Below are 14,747 nucleotides of genomic sequence, written 5' to 3' on the forward strand. Positions count from 1 at the left end.
CCACAGGACTCTTTGTTCATTTTAGAATATTTCCTTTAGTTTATATTTCCTTTCCGAATTACAACACTTCACATTTTCATTGCTGTCTGCCCATTCCGCCAGCCTGTCAGTGTTTCCTTGAAGACTTTTCCTGTTTTTAATTCACTGTACTTCCAAGGTTTGTGTCATCTGTAGGTCTGAAAATTGTAGCCTGTACCTTGGAATCCAGTTATTAATAACAAACCGTAAACCTCTGATTTGATGCCCTCGGCATTTTGTTACCGGACTGGGACCTATCTAGACTATTGGATATTATTCCATTAGTACTCCAAAAACATATATTCAACTTTCTTTTAGCTGTTATATCATATATTTTCTATTGAATCTGCTGAGTTTAAAAGGGGCCTGGTATAAAGAGCGTGGTAGATTTAAATGGAGCATGGGAAAGGAGGCAAGGACGAGTTTAAGAAAAGATGCAGATTTTTGTAAGTTTGCTGCGTAAAGAAAACAAATGGTCTTGGTAACTTCACTGTGTACTTCCTTTATTTGTGATAAAGCCCTTCCTTGCTAACATCTTCCCATCACTAAGCCAATTTTCTATCTATCTCACTGAGGTTGATTTTCGTTATTGCCAAACATTAGATGTGCAATGCTAGGCCGATGTAAGCTTAACATCAATGAATAAGGCTTGGATATTGTAAGTTCTTTTCACTGATACTTGAAAATTGAATTGATGTCTTAAAGGAGCCTGATCAGATACTGTTGTAGGCATTTACCTGAAGCTCTGAAATGTTCTAGTTTTCAATTTTAAGGGTCAGCAATCTCAGCACCACGTTTTTCACATGAAACCAAAGGTTTGTTCCTGACACCACATTGATGGGATTATTTTAAATCAGTTACTCATTTTAATTTCAGTATTACAGTCACGAGTTTATTTGCAGGATAACTGAAGCCCTCAATATTTTTCTTTGATTGGTTGCATTTTTACTTAGATCGATACAGATTGAACATTCACAGTCCATTATTTCAAATGGTTGCATCAGAGATTTCATTCTGGGGTTCAGTTAATTTCAGAAACAACAGAGTCTGATCATTTTGTAAATTTTTCTGGTATTTGTTAGCAACCAGATATGATATATTGCATGAGCTACTCAATGAAATAAAAGAATTATAGCAGGAATATGTAGAGCAATATGATGCATGTAGCTATGGAAAATAGATGTTTTTGACAGAGAAATCAGTTTGCAGTCAATTTTCAGGGATGAAATTTTTATGCATCTTGGGGACGTCTGTACCAATGTAAAGGCATATATGTACACGCCACCATGGAATTAACAGTATAGCTTTAATCAGAATGGAGATGTGGATCAAAGATGCTATAATAAAAACATTAGCATTTGCAATTCAATCATTAATTTTGTTCAACATTCATTTCTATACATCATCAAGTTTGTTCTGCAATAATGGCCATCTTTGACCTGTCTCATGCTGCCAAAGCACTTAGTGCACTTAACAATTGCATTCCATAGCTTAATAAGCTGTGTAGTTGGAGTTAAATAAATAATGGCCTTAATTTTCCCTCCTGATCTTGTTGAAGATGAAACCATTCCCAGTTACTTCCAAGGCTGTCCACACCAATCCACTTGTTCATACACTGCTTGGTGTGAGTCATGTTAGAATATGAGAGACCAAAATATTTTGGCCATTGATCTACGGCTGTTCTGAAATGTACATAAAGTAGGCCTTCCTGGGATCCAGACTGTAGGAGTGGCCTGCAGATTCAAGGAAAACTGAGCTTTTCTTTGTTAAAACTTGGACTGCCAGACTTGCATACTCCAAGTTTTGAAATAATTATTGTGGGTATATGTAGAGAGATTCAATTTGCCTAGCTATAGAAAACAAACATCTCTAACTTGCCAAGAAATTAGCTTGCAAAAGGTTCTCATGAACAGCACAGTTGTGTGACCTGGAGACAGCCTGTACCAAACTTTGTGCTCAGCTACACACAACTCCATGAAACTGAGATTATATCCTGAATGGAGAGCTTAATCAAGGATGCTAAAATAAGGTGATTGCCATTTTATCATGCAACAAACAATATAATAGGAGCTTTATTTAACACTTACTTTCTATTCATCATTAAATGAGTCACTGCTAAACTGGAGACGTTATCCTGATATTTCCTACCTTCAGTCAATAGCAAGGAATTAGCAGGGCTTTCCAACTTCGTGGAAAAGGATGCAGCAGAAATGTGGTGCTGGACTTCTGTAGCCCGTAAAAAGGAGATACCTTGCTGTCACAAATTAACGAGCTTGGGATTTAAAGCCACCCAATGATGCAATTTTAGCCCACACTCAAGTTTCTTGGAAGCCTTGCATGCCTTTTAAGATTTTAAGTAATAGCCATAATTACTGAAAAAGTCTGAAAAAATTGTTAATAAAATTATGTTTTGTAGGTTCTCAAAGGCCCAAAGTTACCATAACAACTGCAGGAGTCACTCCCACATCCGCTATACCCAGTGTAAAAGCAACTACTTTCAAGAAGGCACATTTTCATCATTGGACAACTGCTTATCATGAGTCTACAGACCATCCCATGATCTCATCTGTTGAATTTACACTTGGAAAACCTTCAGCTGCACAAAATTGGTCTCCCATGTTCTTAGAAAATAATGATGGGACCAGAGAGAGCAGCACAGCAGAAGTGACAAATAGTAATGTAGAACCCTATAGCATGAAAGGAGAAATGAGTATTTCAAAAACAATTGACCTACCATTGACTGAGAGAAGGCCCTTAATAAAGTCACATCCTCCCTTTGTGACTACAACTTCAGGAAGTCTTTTCACAGAGGATGAACTGATGCCCGAGCCACAGGTTGTTACATGTGCAGATTCACCATGTTTTTCAGGGGTTCCTTGTGAACCAACTCTGTATGGAGGTTTCAGATGTGGACGATGCCCTTTTGGCTATTTTGGTGATGGAGTCACTTGTAAAGGTATGGTGTCATATCATTCTCATTATAATTATATCTGTTTGTGCCCATAAATTTTAAATTTCTTAAGTATGTGGGGGAAAATGAAAGTGCAAATTACCCTTAACCAACCAAAGGGAAGTAAGTCAATAATAGCCTGCAAAAAAACATTTTTTTTTACAATACAATAGATTCCAGATAATTGGGCCATTAGTTAATCAGTGCAGCTACTAGGTTGGGACAACTCTTAATGAGCAAAAACAAATCAAGAAAATTGACATGATTCACTTAGTTTATTTGGGACACTATAACTCTTGACTGGGGCAGGAGACTCTATGAAAAGGCTCGAACTAGCATCAGTCATGTGCACTTGTGTGACCGTGAGATGCTGCACTGTGCTTGGAGCGAACAGTTTTTAAATAGCGCCAGTCGCTTGTGTTTGTGTTTAAAAAGCAGTGATCTTTGTCACTGATAGTTGGTGAGAAAGAAGAAGGAAGACAATAAGACGGTAAGACAAAACATTTTGCGCACTGCAATTTCCCAACATTGAGGCTTGGAGATGCCAGAAATAGCCAGAAGTGAAAATGAAACAATTTCATTACATTAACAAGTTGGGAGTCATTAAAAAATTTGGAAGCATCGACAATCATCTTCAATGTTGCCTTGGGTGCCTCAGCTCTGACCCATGGCTCTGGGTAGCTATTTGCATGCACCAGCAGCCACACCCTGGTACAACACTTTGACAGGCAGGCTAAGCCAGGTGAGGGGTAGCTGGTAGGTCTCATACCCCAGTGAGATAGGGACATGCCTCTCCTAGCATGCGAAGTCAGCTCCGGCTGACTGGGAAGATGGAGTCAATAGTGAGATCCACCAGACAGGAAGGCAAGTCTGCAATGCTCAATGGAGTGCAAAGGGATTGACAAAGCACAGGAGAAGTCAACGTCATCTACTGCAACTAGGGATGACCCCAGTTCTGACGTTTACTTGTACCACTGAACTCCACTGAACTTGGTCTTCTGAGGTCAAGAGAGTGAAACTATTCCTGTGCCACGGCTGCTCCACTTTAAAAACTGTCCTGCACAGATTTCCTGTCATTGTCAGATACAATGGACAACCATCAGTAGCATTGGTCATGTCTGTATTTCATTTAAATACATAACTTGTTACTATTTCCATGAAACTCTGGCTAATTGACGTAGCCACTTAATTGGACCAAATGTACTGATCTCAATGTGTCCCAACTAGCAGGAATCTGGTGTATTGGCAAACGTCCTTTTTTTTGACACATTTAATTATAATTTCAATCTCTTGCAGTGAAAATTAAATCTTTCTATGGGGGACTGAGGGAAGAAGATTTTGGAGAAAGAATTTGACAGTGTCATCTCCCTCCTTAGAAATAAGGAACTTGCAGTGGCGAAGAACGATGTTGGGAAACTCCTTGCTCCTAATGTAGATTTCCCTTCAATGGTGTCCTTCTACATTTATCTGAGAGATTTGGTGTCCTTTTATCCTTAAGCAATCACTGACCATTTGATACATTCATGTGCACTCTAAAATGTACCTAGTTCCATTGATTCAGTAGAGCTGAATTTCAGGAGCATATTTGCACATGTTCCTGATTTGTGTAGATAGCAGGTCAGAAACTGAAAGGGAAAGAATCTGATGGGAGTTATATACCAGCCTTCCAACAGTATGTGGAGTAGAAATTACAATGGGAGATAGAAATGGCATGAAAAAAAGAGCAATGGAGCAGAGTTTCAATACACAGACAGATAATCTCACCTCTCTTTTACTCTTCATATACTGGATCTGGAGAAGTCTTTGGGTATCCTCTTTTATATTATGGGCTTGCTTGCCTCCTTTTCTCTCATTGCTTTTTCAGTTGCCATCTGGTGGTTTTCAAAAGCTTTCCAATAGACTAGCTTCTGACAAATTTAGTGAAAGACATGTAATACTATAAATTACAAAAACTAAATTGTGCAGAAGAAGAACCAAGAGAATTAAAGGTAGTGTTATGGGTGCACACACTGTTCAGAAATCTGATGGCAAAAGCGAGTGTTGGTATTAGCTGTCTTGTATATCCTACCCAGAAGTCAAGAATAGTTCTTAGTATATCGGATTCTAAGTCTTTAACAATGATGATGATGTAATTCAAATTGAATGACTGTAATAAGTTGTTTTGTTTTCATAGCAATGTGCAGATATCCATGTGGTAGGAATATGGAATGTTCTGCACCAAATACTTGCCGCTGTAAGCTTGGATACACTGGATACAACTGCCAGGCTGGTAAGTGTGAACTCAATGTATAGGTAACATAATGACCAATTTTAACTACTTCTGCTACTTTTTAATATGGATTGCATTTCTTTTTTTTTTAGCAAAAAATAGTTTTGGATATACAAGGCTGAATCATACATTAAAATAATCATGAGGAAGAATTTTACCCTATAGATGTTATTATCTCTCAATAAAATGATGAATTCTTGCTGATAAGAAGTTACATATTTCAAATATTTGACAGTTGACTTTTTAACTAAACTATTTCAATTATGACTGCAGAGGCTGAAAAACTGAAATAAAGACATAAAATGCAGGAAACACTCAGCAAGTCAGTCATCATCCATAGGGAAATAAACACTTTGTTTTATGTTGAGGGATTTTTGTCAGAACTTTGGTGCAGGCTCATTGAAAATTTTAATCTGCTTTTAAAATCTAGAACTAGAAAAATATTATCAGTAGCTGTTAGAACTGTTAGATCAGCATAAAGGATTCATCTCTTTCCACAAATTAGGATTGTTTATTGTCATTCTTCAGTACATGAGTAAAAAGAAGAATGAAATAATTGTTACTCTGGAACCAATGCAGCATTTAAAAAACCCCAATAAATATAAAAATTCATTAAATATAAAAGCAATCCTATAAAAAATGTACAAGTAACTGTTGAGTTGCCTGTAAATGTTGCTGAATCTGCTGCTTTCAGAATTTTCGTTTTAGTCAATGCGTAGCTTAACTCTGATGTTTTTCAGATAGAGCCAGTGAGATAAAAGAATGAAAACTAAAATATACAAGCTATCATCTGTGGATAATTTTGCTGGTTTATTAAGTATTTTATATACAGTATTTCTTTAAGGAAAATAAGATGCTGAAGGTACATAAGTTATAAAATCCATTTCATAATGGATCCTACAGCAAACACTATTCTGCCCCAGCACTAAGCAACCCAAGAGCATCAGTGGGTCACCCAGCATTCTTGTCAGGTAGTCAATTATCTCAGTTAAGAGCCGCATATCCTGCAGGAAGTAACTTATCTCTTATTTTCCAATCTCTTCCACCATCTACAAAGCACAAATCAGGGGTATAATGCCTCCATTATAGGACTTTGAATACTTCAGGACTTTGACATATACCAGGAGAAAGTAGCTTCTTCATTAGCACCCCATTCATCACCCCACTCATTCCCTCCACCATTACTGCGACTGAAGTACACAACATCTATGTTGCGTGTGGCAGTTATATCAAAGCTATTCTAACAGCATCTTTGAGAAAATAAAAGCAGATGCAACCTGCGCCATGGGAATGCACCTGCAAGTTCCCAAACAGTCTCTACACCATCTTGCCTTTGAAATATTATCAGTGTTCCTTCATCACTAGTGGGTTTAAATTCTGTAAAATGCTGTTCTCCTAAACATTCTCAAAGTCTATTAGAAATTATCAGTACATAGTAACTATGAATGAATAATTGAAGTAATGATCAAACCTATTCCTCCCCACCTCCTCCTATTGAAATATGTGTGTGGTAATGTTATTAACATAATGAAACATCCCAAGATATCTTCAAATAATACTACACAAACTCACAATAGATTCCTGGAGGATTTTGATGTTTTCAAATGACATGCAGATCTGTGGGGTTGCTGACAGTGTGGAAGGATAGCCTTAGACTATGATGTGAATGCAATGTGTTGGTATTTTGGGAGTACTAATGAGCCTGGGACATGCACCATGAATGGCATGGCGCTGAGAAATACTGAGGAACAGAGAGACCTTGGTGCACACGTCCAAAGGTCCTTGAAGGTGGCAGCACAGTAAGTAATGTGGTTGAAAAGATGTTCATTAGTCAGGGAACTGAATACAAAAGCAGGGACAATATGCTACGACTTTATAAGTGTTGGTCATACTTCAGCTAGAGTACTGCAGTTCTAGTTGGCACACTATAGGAAAGATATGATTGTGATGGTGCAGAAGAGTTTCACTAGAGTGCTGCCTGGGATGGAAAATTAATGAGAAGAGATTAGAAAGGCTCAATCTGTTTTCCCCAGAAAGGAGCTGATTAAAAGGGTACATGAGTTAGGCACACAAAATCATGAGGAGTATAGATAGAGTAGACTGCAGAAATTTTCCCTCTAATTGGACAGGAGTAAATCTAGAGACAACTGTTTAGGTTAAGGAGTAAAAGAATAAGAGGGGATCAGATGGAGGCCTTTTTCTCCCAGAGTGATGAGTACCGGTACTTGGAACATACGCTGGAGCGAGTGGTGGAAGTAGAGTCACTGACTGCATTTAAAAGGTGTCTAGACAAGTTCTTAAATCACCTCTTCATAGAAGACTATTGCCTTAGGGCTGGAAGACAAGTTTATAGGATAAGTCCTCACTAGGTTGTATGAATGTGTGGACACCCTGAGAAAACACATTAAGGAACTGGAGCTGCAGTTGACTCATATAGGAGAGTGAGGAGGTGATAGACAGGATCTACAGGAGATGGTCACCCCAAGGTTGCAGGAGACAGGTAACTGAGTGACTGTCAGGAGTAAGAAGGGAAATGCACAGCCAGTGCAGAGTTCACCTGTGGGTGACTACAGCACTAAAGGTGTTATATTTTAACGTGCACAGTATTCAGAAAAAGGTTGATGAACTTGTAGCACAGTTACAGATTGGCAAGTATGACATTGAAGGCATCACTGAATCAGGGCAGAAAGAAGATTGTAGCTAGGAGCTTAAAGTTCTAGGATACACGTTGCATCAAAGAGGTAAGCAGGAAGCCAGAGGGGGTAGCATGGCTCTGCTGGTAAAAATTAGATCATTAGAAATAGGTGACATAGGGTCAGAAGTTGTTTTGAATCATTCTGGATCGAGCTAAGGAACTGCAAGGGTAAAAAGACACGGATGGGAATTATATACAGACCACCAAATAATAGCTAGGATGTGGTCTACAAATTACAATGGAAGGTAGAAAATGTATGCCAAAAGAGCAATGTTACAATAGTCATGAGGGATTTCAATATGCAGGTAGACTGGGGAAAATCAGGTTGTTGCAGGATTCCAAGAGGGGGAATTTCTAGAAAACCTACAAGATGGCTTTTTAGAGTAGCTCATGGTTGAGTCCACTAGGAAATCAGCTATTTTGGATTCGATGTTGTCCAATGAAACAGAATTGATTAGAGAGCTTAATGTAAAAGAATCGTTGGGGGAAAGTGATCATATTATGTTCGAATTCACCCTGAAATTTGAGAAGAAGCTGAAGTCAGATATATTACTATTACAGTAGAGTAAAGGAAATTACAGAGGCATAGGAGAGGAATGGCCAGAATTAATTGAAAAGAACACTGGCATGGATGATGGCAGAGCAGGAATGGCTGGAATTTCTGGAAGCAATTCGGAAAGCACAGGATATACATCCCAATGAGGAAGAAGTATTCTGAAGGCAAAATTACACAGCCATGGCTAACAAGAGAGCTCAAAGCCAACATAAAAGCCAAAGTTAGGTCATATAATAGAACAAAAGTTAGTGGGAAGTTAGAGGATTAGGAAACTTTCAAATACCAACAGAAGACAACAAAAATAGCAATTAAAAAGGTAAAGATGGAAGATGAAAGCAAGCTAGCTAATAATATTAAAGAGGATATCGAACATTTCTTCTGATGTGTAAAAGAGAGATGAGAGTGGCTATCAGTCCACTGAAAAATGATACTGGAGAGGTAGTAATGGGGGACAAGGAAAAGATAGATGAATAGAATAAGTATTTTGCATGTTTTTACTGTGGAAGACACTAGTAGTATGGTGGAAGTTCCAGGTGTCAGGGGTCATGAAGTGTGTGAAGTTACCATCATGAGGGAGAAGCCTCTTGAGAAACTGAAGGTAGGTAAGTCATCTGGAAAAGATGGTGTACACCCCAGGGTTCTGAAATAGATGGCTGAAGAGATTATGAAGGAATTAGTAATGATCTTTCAAGAATCACTATATTCTGGAATGGTTCTGGAAGAATAGAAAATTGCAAATGACACTCCACTCTTCAAGAGGAGAAAGAGGTGGAAGAAAGGAGGTTATGGGACAGTTACTATGGCTTCAGAGGTTGGGAAGATGTTGAGGTTGATTGTTAAGGATATAGTTTTGGGGTACTTGGAGGTACATAATAAAATAGGCCGTAGTCAGCATGGTTTCCTCAAGGGAAAATCTTGTCTGACAAACCTGTTGGAATTCTTTGAAGAAATAACAAGCAGGATAGACAAAGGAGATTCAGTTGATGTTGTGTACTTGGATTTTCAGAAGACCTTTGATAAGTTGCCACACATGAGGCTGTTTAACAAGCTATGGGCTTATGGTATTACAGGAAAAATTCTAGCATGGATAAAGCAGTGGCATATCGGCAGGAGGCAAAGTGTGGGAATAAAGGGAGCCTTTTCTGTCTGGATGCCGGTGACTAGTGGTGTTCCACATGTGTCTGTGTTGGGACCAATTCTTATTATATTATATGCCAATGATTTGGATGATGGAATTGATAGTTTTGTTGCGAAGTTTGCAGATGATATGAAGATAGGTGGAAGGGCTGATAATTTTGAGGAAATAGGCTACAGGAGGATGAACAGATTAGGAGAATGGGCTAAGAAGAGGCAGTTTTGGGAAGTGTTTGGGCATGCTCTTCGGTAGAATAAATGAAAGGGTTGACTTTTCTAAATGGAGAGAAAATACAAAAATTCTGAAGAGCAAAGGGACTTTGGAATCCTTGTGCAGGATTCCCCTATTGTTAATTTTCAGTTTGAGTCTGTGGTGAGGAAGGCAAATGTAATGTTAGCATTCATTTCAAGAAGACTAGAATATAGAAGCAAGGATGTAATTTTGAATCTTTATAGAGCACTGGTAAGACTTCCCTTGGAGTATTGTGAGCAGTTTGGGGCCCCTTATCTTAGAAAGGATGTACTAAAACTGGACAGGGTTCAAAGGAGGTTCGTGAAAATGATACCAGGTTTGAACAGCTTGTCTTATGAAGAGTGTTTGATAGTCTGGGCCTGTATTCACTGGAATTCAGAAGAATGAGGGGTAACCTAATTGAAACCTATTGAATGCTGAAAGGCCTTGATACAGCGAATGTAGAGAGGATGTTTCCTATATTGGGAGAGCCTAAGACCAGAGGATACAGCCTCAGAATAGAGGGATGTCCTTTTAGAATGGAGATGAGGAGGAATTTCCTTAGCCAGAGAGTAGTGAGTCTTTGGAATTCGTTGCCCCTGGCAGCTATGGAGGTCAAGTCTTTATGTTTAGGGCAAGAATTGAAAGATTCTTAAATGGCCAGGGCATGAAGGGATACAGGGTAGGCTGGAGACTGGGACCGAGAGGAAAAATAGATCAGCCATGATAAAATGGCAGAGCAGACTTGATGGGCCAAATTGCCTAATTCTGCTCCTATATCTTATGGTCTATATAGCCTGTTTCAGTGCTCTCTGAGGCCAGGGTTGTGTCTGATCTGTGCACAGGCACAAAAGAACTCTTGAGTTCTTCAATAATAATTTTACATATTGGTAATTAGAGACCACAAAGGAGGACCCAGTAAAAGAAAAATCTACATTTAAAAGTCAGCTTTCAAATACTCTTTGGAGTATTTACAAGCACTTTACTGTAATGTATGTTCGTAGTGAAGACACCTATGCTAGACTATTGCTTACTGACGAGAGTGCTGCCTTCAGTATTGTAATTCCAAACAAACTCATCTCAAAATTCAATCAACACACACAAAATGCTGGTGGAACACAGCAGGCCAGGCAGCATCTATAGGAAGAAGCACTATCGACGTTTCGGGCCGAGACCCTTCGTCAGATACAAAAGCCTGAAAGCTGGCTCAGGGACAGCTTCTATCCTACAATTGAACCCTTTCCTAGAACAGTAAAATGGAATCTTAATCTCACAGTCTACCTCATTTTGACCTTGATGTTGTTATCCACCTGCACTGCACTTTATCTGTACAGTAACACTTTATTCTACAGTCTGGTATTGTTTGACCTTGTACTACCTCAATGTACTTTTGTAATAATCTGTATGGACAGTACTCCAGACACATTTTTCGCTGTACCAATTCGACGTGTGTGCATAGCAGCAGTTCATTTCCATCCAACAAGCTCCCACAAATACCAATGTGATAACAATCATATAAACTGTGATTTTGGAAATGTTAAGAGCTAAATATTGGTCGAGATAAAGGGATAAGTGCCCTAATCCTCTTCAAAATAGCACTATGGGGTCTTTAGTTTTCATCTGTGAAAGCAGCCAAAGCCTTATTTAATTTCTCATTTGGAAAGCAGGATAAGTATTGGTCAAGCTTCCTAGTTTCTGTCCACTTTAGAATAACAATAGTTGTGAACTAATCAATAGCATGGTTCTCACAAGCATAAGTTACAAAAGTTGAAAAGTTGAGTTAGTATTACAATGGAAGTACTGTAGCGATGTGCTACACACAGCGCTGAAATAACGACACACGCAGTTTCGAGACTAGTTTATTCAAACTTCGCGGCGCAGGCATTTAATCCCTAGCGCCCACCCTCTCCGGGCGGAAATGACGTCAGAGGGGCATTACCAAAGTCTCCCCCCATGCGCTGGCTATTTGTGAGCCGATTCGCCAGCGCAGAAAGTGGGTCGCCACATAACCCCCTCCCAGAACCGGCGATACACCCCCCAATGTCCACAGTCTGGATCAGCCTCTGTTTGGGAGGTCTGCCTCTGCGCCGCGGTGCCTGAACCTCGAACGGCTGCGCCAAGTCCACACAGGCTGGTTTGAGTCGGTCCACCATGAAAACCTCTTCTCTCCCCCCAATGTCCAGAACATACATGGACCCGTTGTTGTTGATCACCCTGAACGGCCCCTCGTACGGCTGCTGTAGTGGTGCCCGGTGTCCGCCCCTTTGCACAAACACAAACTTACAGTTCTGCAGGTCTTTGGGTACATGGGTTGGGGTCCGTCCGTGCTGTGAAGTCGGTACGGGGGCCAGGTTGCCGAGCCTCTCGCGTAGTCTGTCCAGGACTGCTGCGGGTTCTTCCTCTTGCCCCCTTGGGGCTGGTATGAACTCTCCTGGGACGGCCAGGGGTGCGCCGTACACCAACTCGGCTGACGAGGCGTGCAGATCCTCTTTGGACGCTGTGCGAAATCCAAGCTGGACCCAGGGAAGCTCATCCACCCAGTTAGGTCCTCTCAGGCGGGCCATGAGAGCCGACTTCAAGTGACGGTGGAAGCGTTCCACCAGTCCGTTCGACTGTGGGTGGTAGGCAGTTGTGTGGTGCAGCTGCGTTCCCAACAGGCTGGCCACAGCCGACCACAGGCTGGAGGTGAACTGGGCGCCTCTGTCGGAGGTAATGTGGGCCGGTACCCCGAAGCGTGCTACCCAGGTTGCAGTCAGTGCTCGGGCACAGGAATCGGCAGATGTGTCGGTGAGCAGGACTGCCTCTGGCCACCTCGTGAACCGGTCTACCATCGTTAGGAGGTACCGTGCTCCTCGGGACACTGGTAGGGGGCCCACAATATCCACATGAATGTGGTCGAACCTCCGGTGGGTGGGATCGAACTGCTGCGGCGGGGCTTTAGTGTGCCGCTGCACCTTGGCTGTTTGGCACTGCGCGCATGTTCTGGCCCATTCACTGACCTGCTTGCAAAGTCCGTGCCATGCGACTGGCTGGAGACCAGCCGGACGGTTGTCCTGATAGATGGGTGCGCCAAACCATGTATGGAGTCGAAAACTCGCCACCTCCAGGCTGTCGGGACGATGGGGTGAGGTTGGCCGGTAGCCACCTCACACAGGAGGGTCCTCTCACCTGGGCCTACAAGAAAGTCTTGCAGCTGCAAACCCGAGACTACGGTCCCGTAGCTGGGCATCTCGTCGTCTGCCTGCTGCGCCTCTGCCAGTGCTGCATAGTCCACCCCCAGGGACAGGGCCTGGACAGCTGGTCTGGAGAGTGCGTCTGCCACGACGTTGTCCTTCCCCGAGACATGCTGGATGTCCGTCGTGTACTCGGAGATGTAGGACAGATGTCGCTGCTGGCAAGCCGACCAGGGATCGGACACCTTCGTGAACGCAAAGGTCCACGGTTTGTGGTCCGTAAACGCGGCGATCGGCCTGCCTTCTAAGAAGTACCTGAAATGCCGGATTGCCAGATACAGTGCCAACAGCTCCCGGTCAAAAGCACTGTACTTGAGTTCGGGTGGTTGTAGGTGCTTGCTGAAGAACGCCAGGGGTTGCCAGCGCCCCTCGATGAGTTGCTCCAACACCCCACCGACTGCTGTGTTGGATGCGTCCACTGTGAGGGCGGTCAGAACATCCGTTCTGGGGTGCACCAGCATCACGACATCTGCCAAGGCTTCCCTGGCTTTAACAAAAGCGGCTGCGGCCTCCTTGTCCCAAGTAATGTCATTGCCTTCACCCGACATCAGGGTGTACAAAGGGCACATGATACGGGCTGCTGAGGGGAGGAAACGGTGGTAGAAGTTCACCATACCAACGAACTCCTGCAGGCCTTTGATCATGTTGGGCCGGGCAAAGTGGCGGATCGCGTCTACCTTGGCGGGCAGAGGTGTTGCCCCATCTTTGGTAATCCTGTGGCCCAGGAAGTCGATGGTATCGAGACCAAACTGGCATTTGGCCGGGTTGATCGTGAGGCCGAAATCATGCAGGTGGGAGTAGAGCTGGCGGAGGTGGGACAGATGCTCCTGACGACTATTGCTGGCTATAAGGATGTTGTCCAAATAGATGAACGCAAAGTCCAGGTTGCGTCCCACCACATCCATTAGCCGCTTCAGGCCGAACGGCATTCGGAGGAACTTGAAGGAACGGGGTGATGAGAGCAGTTTTGGGGATGTCTTCAGGGTGCACCGGGATTTGATGGTACCCCTGGACGAGGTCTACTTTGGAAAAGATTCTTGCCCCATGCAGGTTTGCTGCAAAGTCCTGTATGTGCGGCACGGGGTAGCGGTCTGGAGTTGTAGCCACGTTCAGTCTGCGGTAGTCGCCGCATGGTCTCCAACCCCCGGCTGCTTTGGGCACCATGTGCAGGGGGGAGGCCCATGGGCTGTCGGACCTACGTACGATCCCCAATTCCTCCATCCTCTTGAACTCCTCCTTCACCAGGCAGAGCTTTACCGGGGGGAGCCTTAGTGCGTGGGCGTGGAGGGGTGGTCCCTGGGTCGGGATGTGGTGCTGTACCCTGTGTCTGGGCATGGCTGCCATGAACTGCAGTGCCAGAATCGATGGAAAGTCCGCCAGGATTCTGGTGAATTCGTTGTCCGACAGCGTGATGGAGTCTAGGTGTGGGGCCGGCAACTTGGCTTCACCCAGGGAGAATGTCTGGAAAGTCTCGGCATGTACCAGTCTTTTCCCTTGCAAGTCGACCAGCAGCTGTGAGCTCGCAAGAAGTCCGCCCCCAGGAGTGGTTGGGCCACCGCGGCCAGTGTGAAGCCCCACGTGAACCGGCTAACGCCAAACTGCAGCCGCACTGTGCGAGTGCCGTAGGTCCGTATCGTGCTGCTGTTTGCGGCCCTCAGGG

At 42.9% G+C, this 14,747-nt stretch overlaps 1 protein-coding gene across 3 annotated transcripts in view; it reads left to right on the top strand.

Moving 5' to 3' along the window:
• Nucleotides 1-14,747, top strand: part of vwde (von Willebrand factor D and EGF domains) — a 222,673-nt gene that overhangs the window by 159,359 nt on the left and 48,567 nt on the right. For all 3 annotated transcript variants that reach the window (XM_073054145.1, XM_073054146.1, XM_073054147.1), the window contains exons 22-23: nucleotides 2,435-2,974; nucleotides 5,142-5,237. In XM_073054145.1, coding sequence (XP_072910246.1) covers nucleotides 2,435-2,974; nucleotides 5,142-5,237 — 636 coding nt within the window. The remainder of the gene's footprint in view (nucleotides 1-2,434; nucleotides 2,975-5,141; nucleotides 5,238-14,747) is intronic.

Source organism: Hemitrygon akajei, chromosome 8, assembly GCF_048418815.1.
Source record: "Hemitrygon akajei chromosome 8, sHemAka1.3, whole genome shotgun sequence".
NCBI lineage: Eukaryota > Metazoa > Chordata > Chondrichthyes > Myliobatiformes > Dasyatidae > Hemitrygon > Hemitrygon akajei.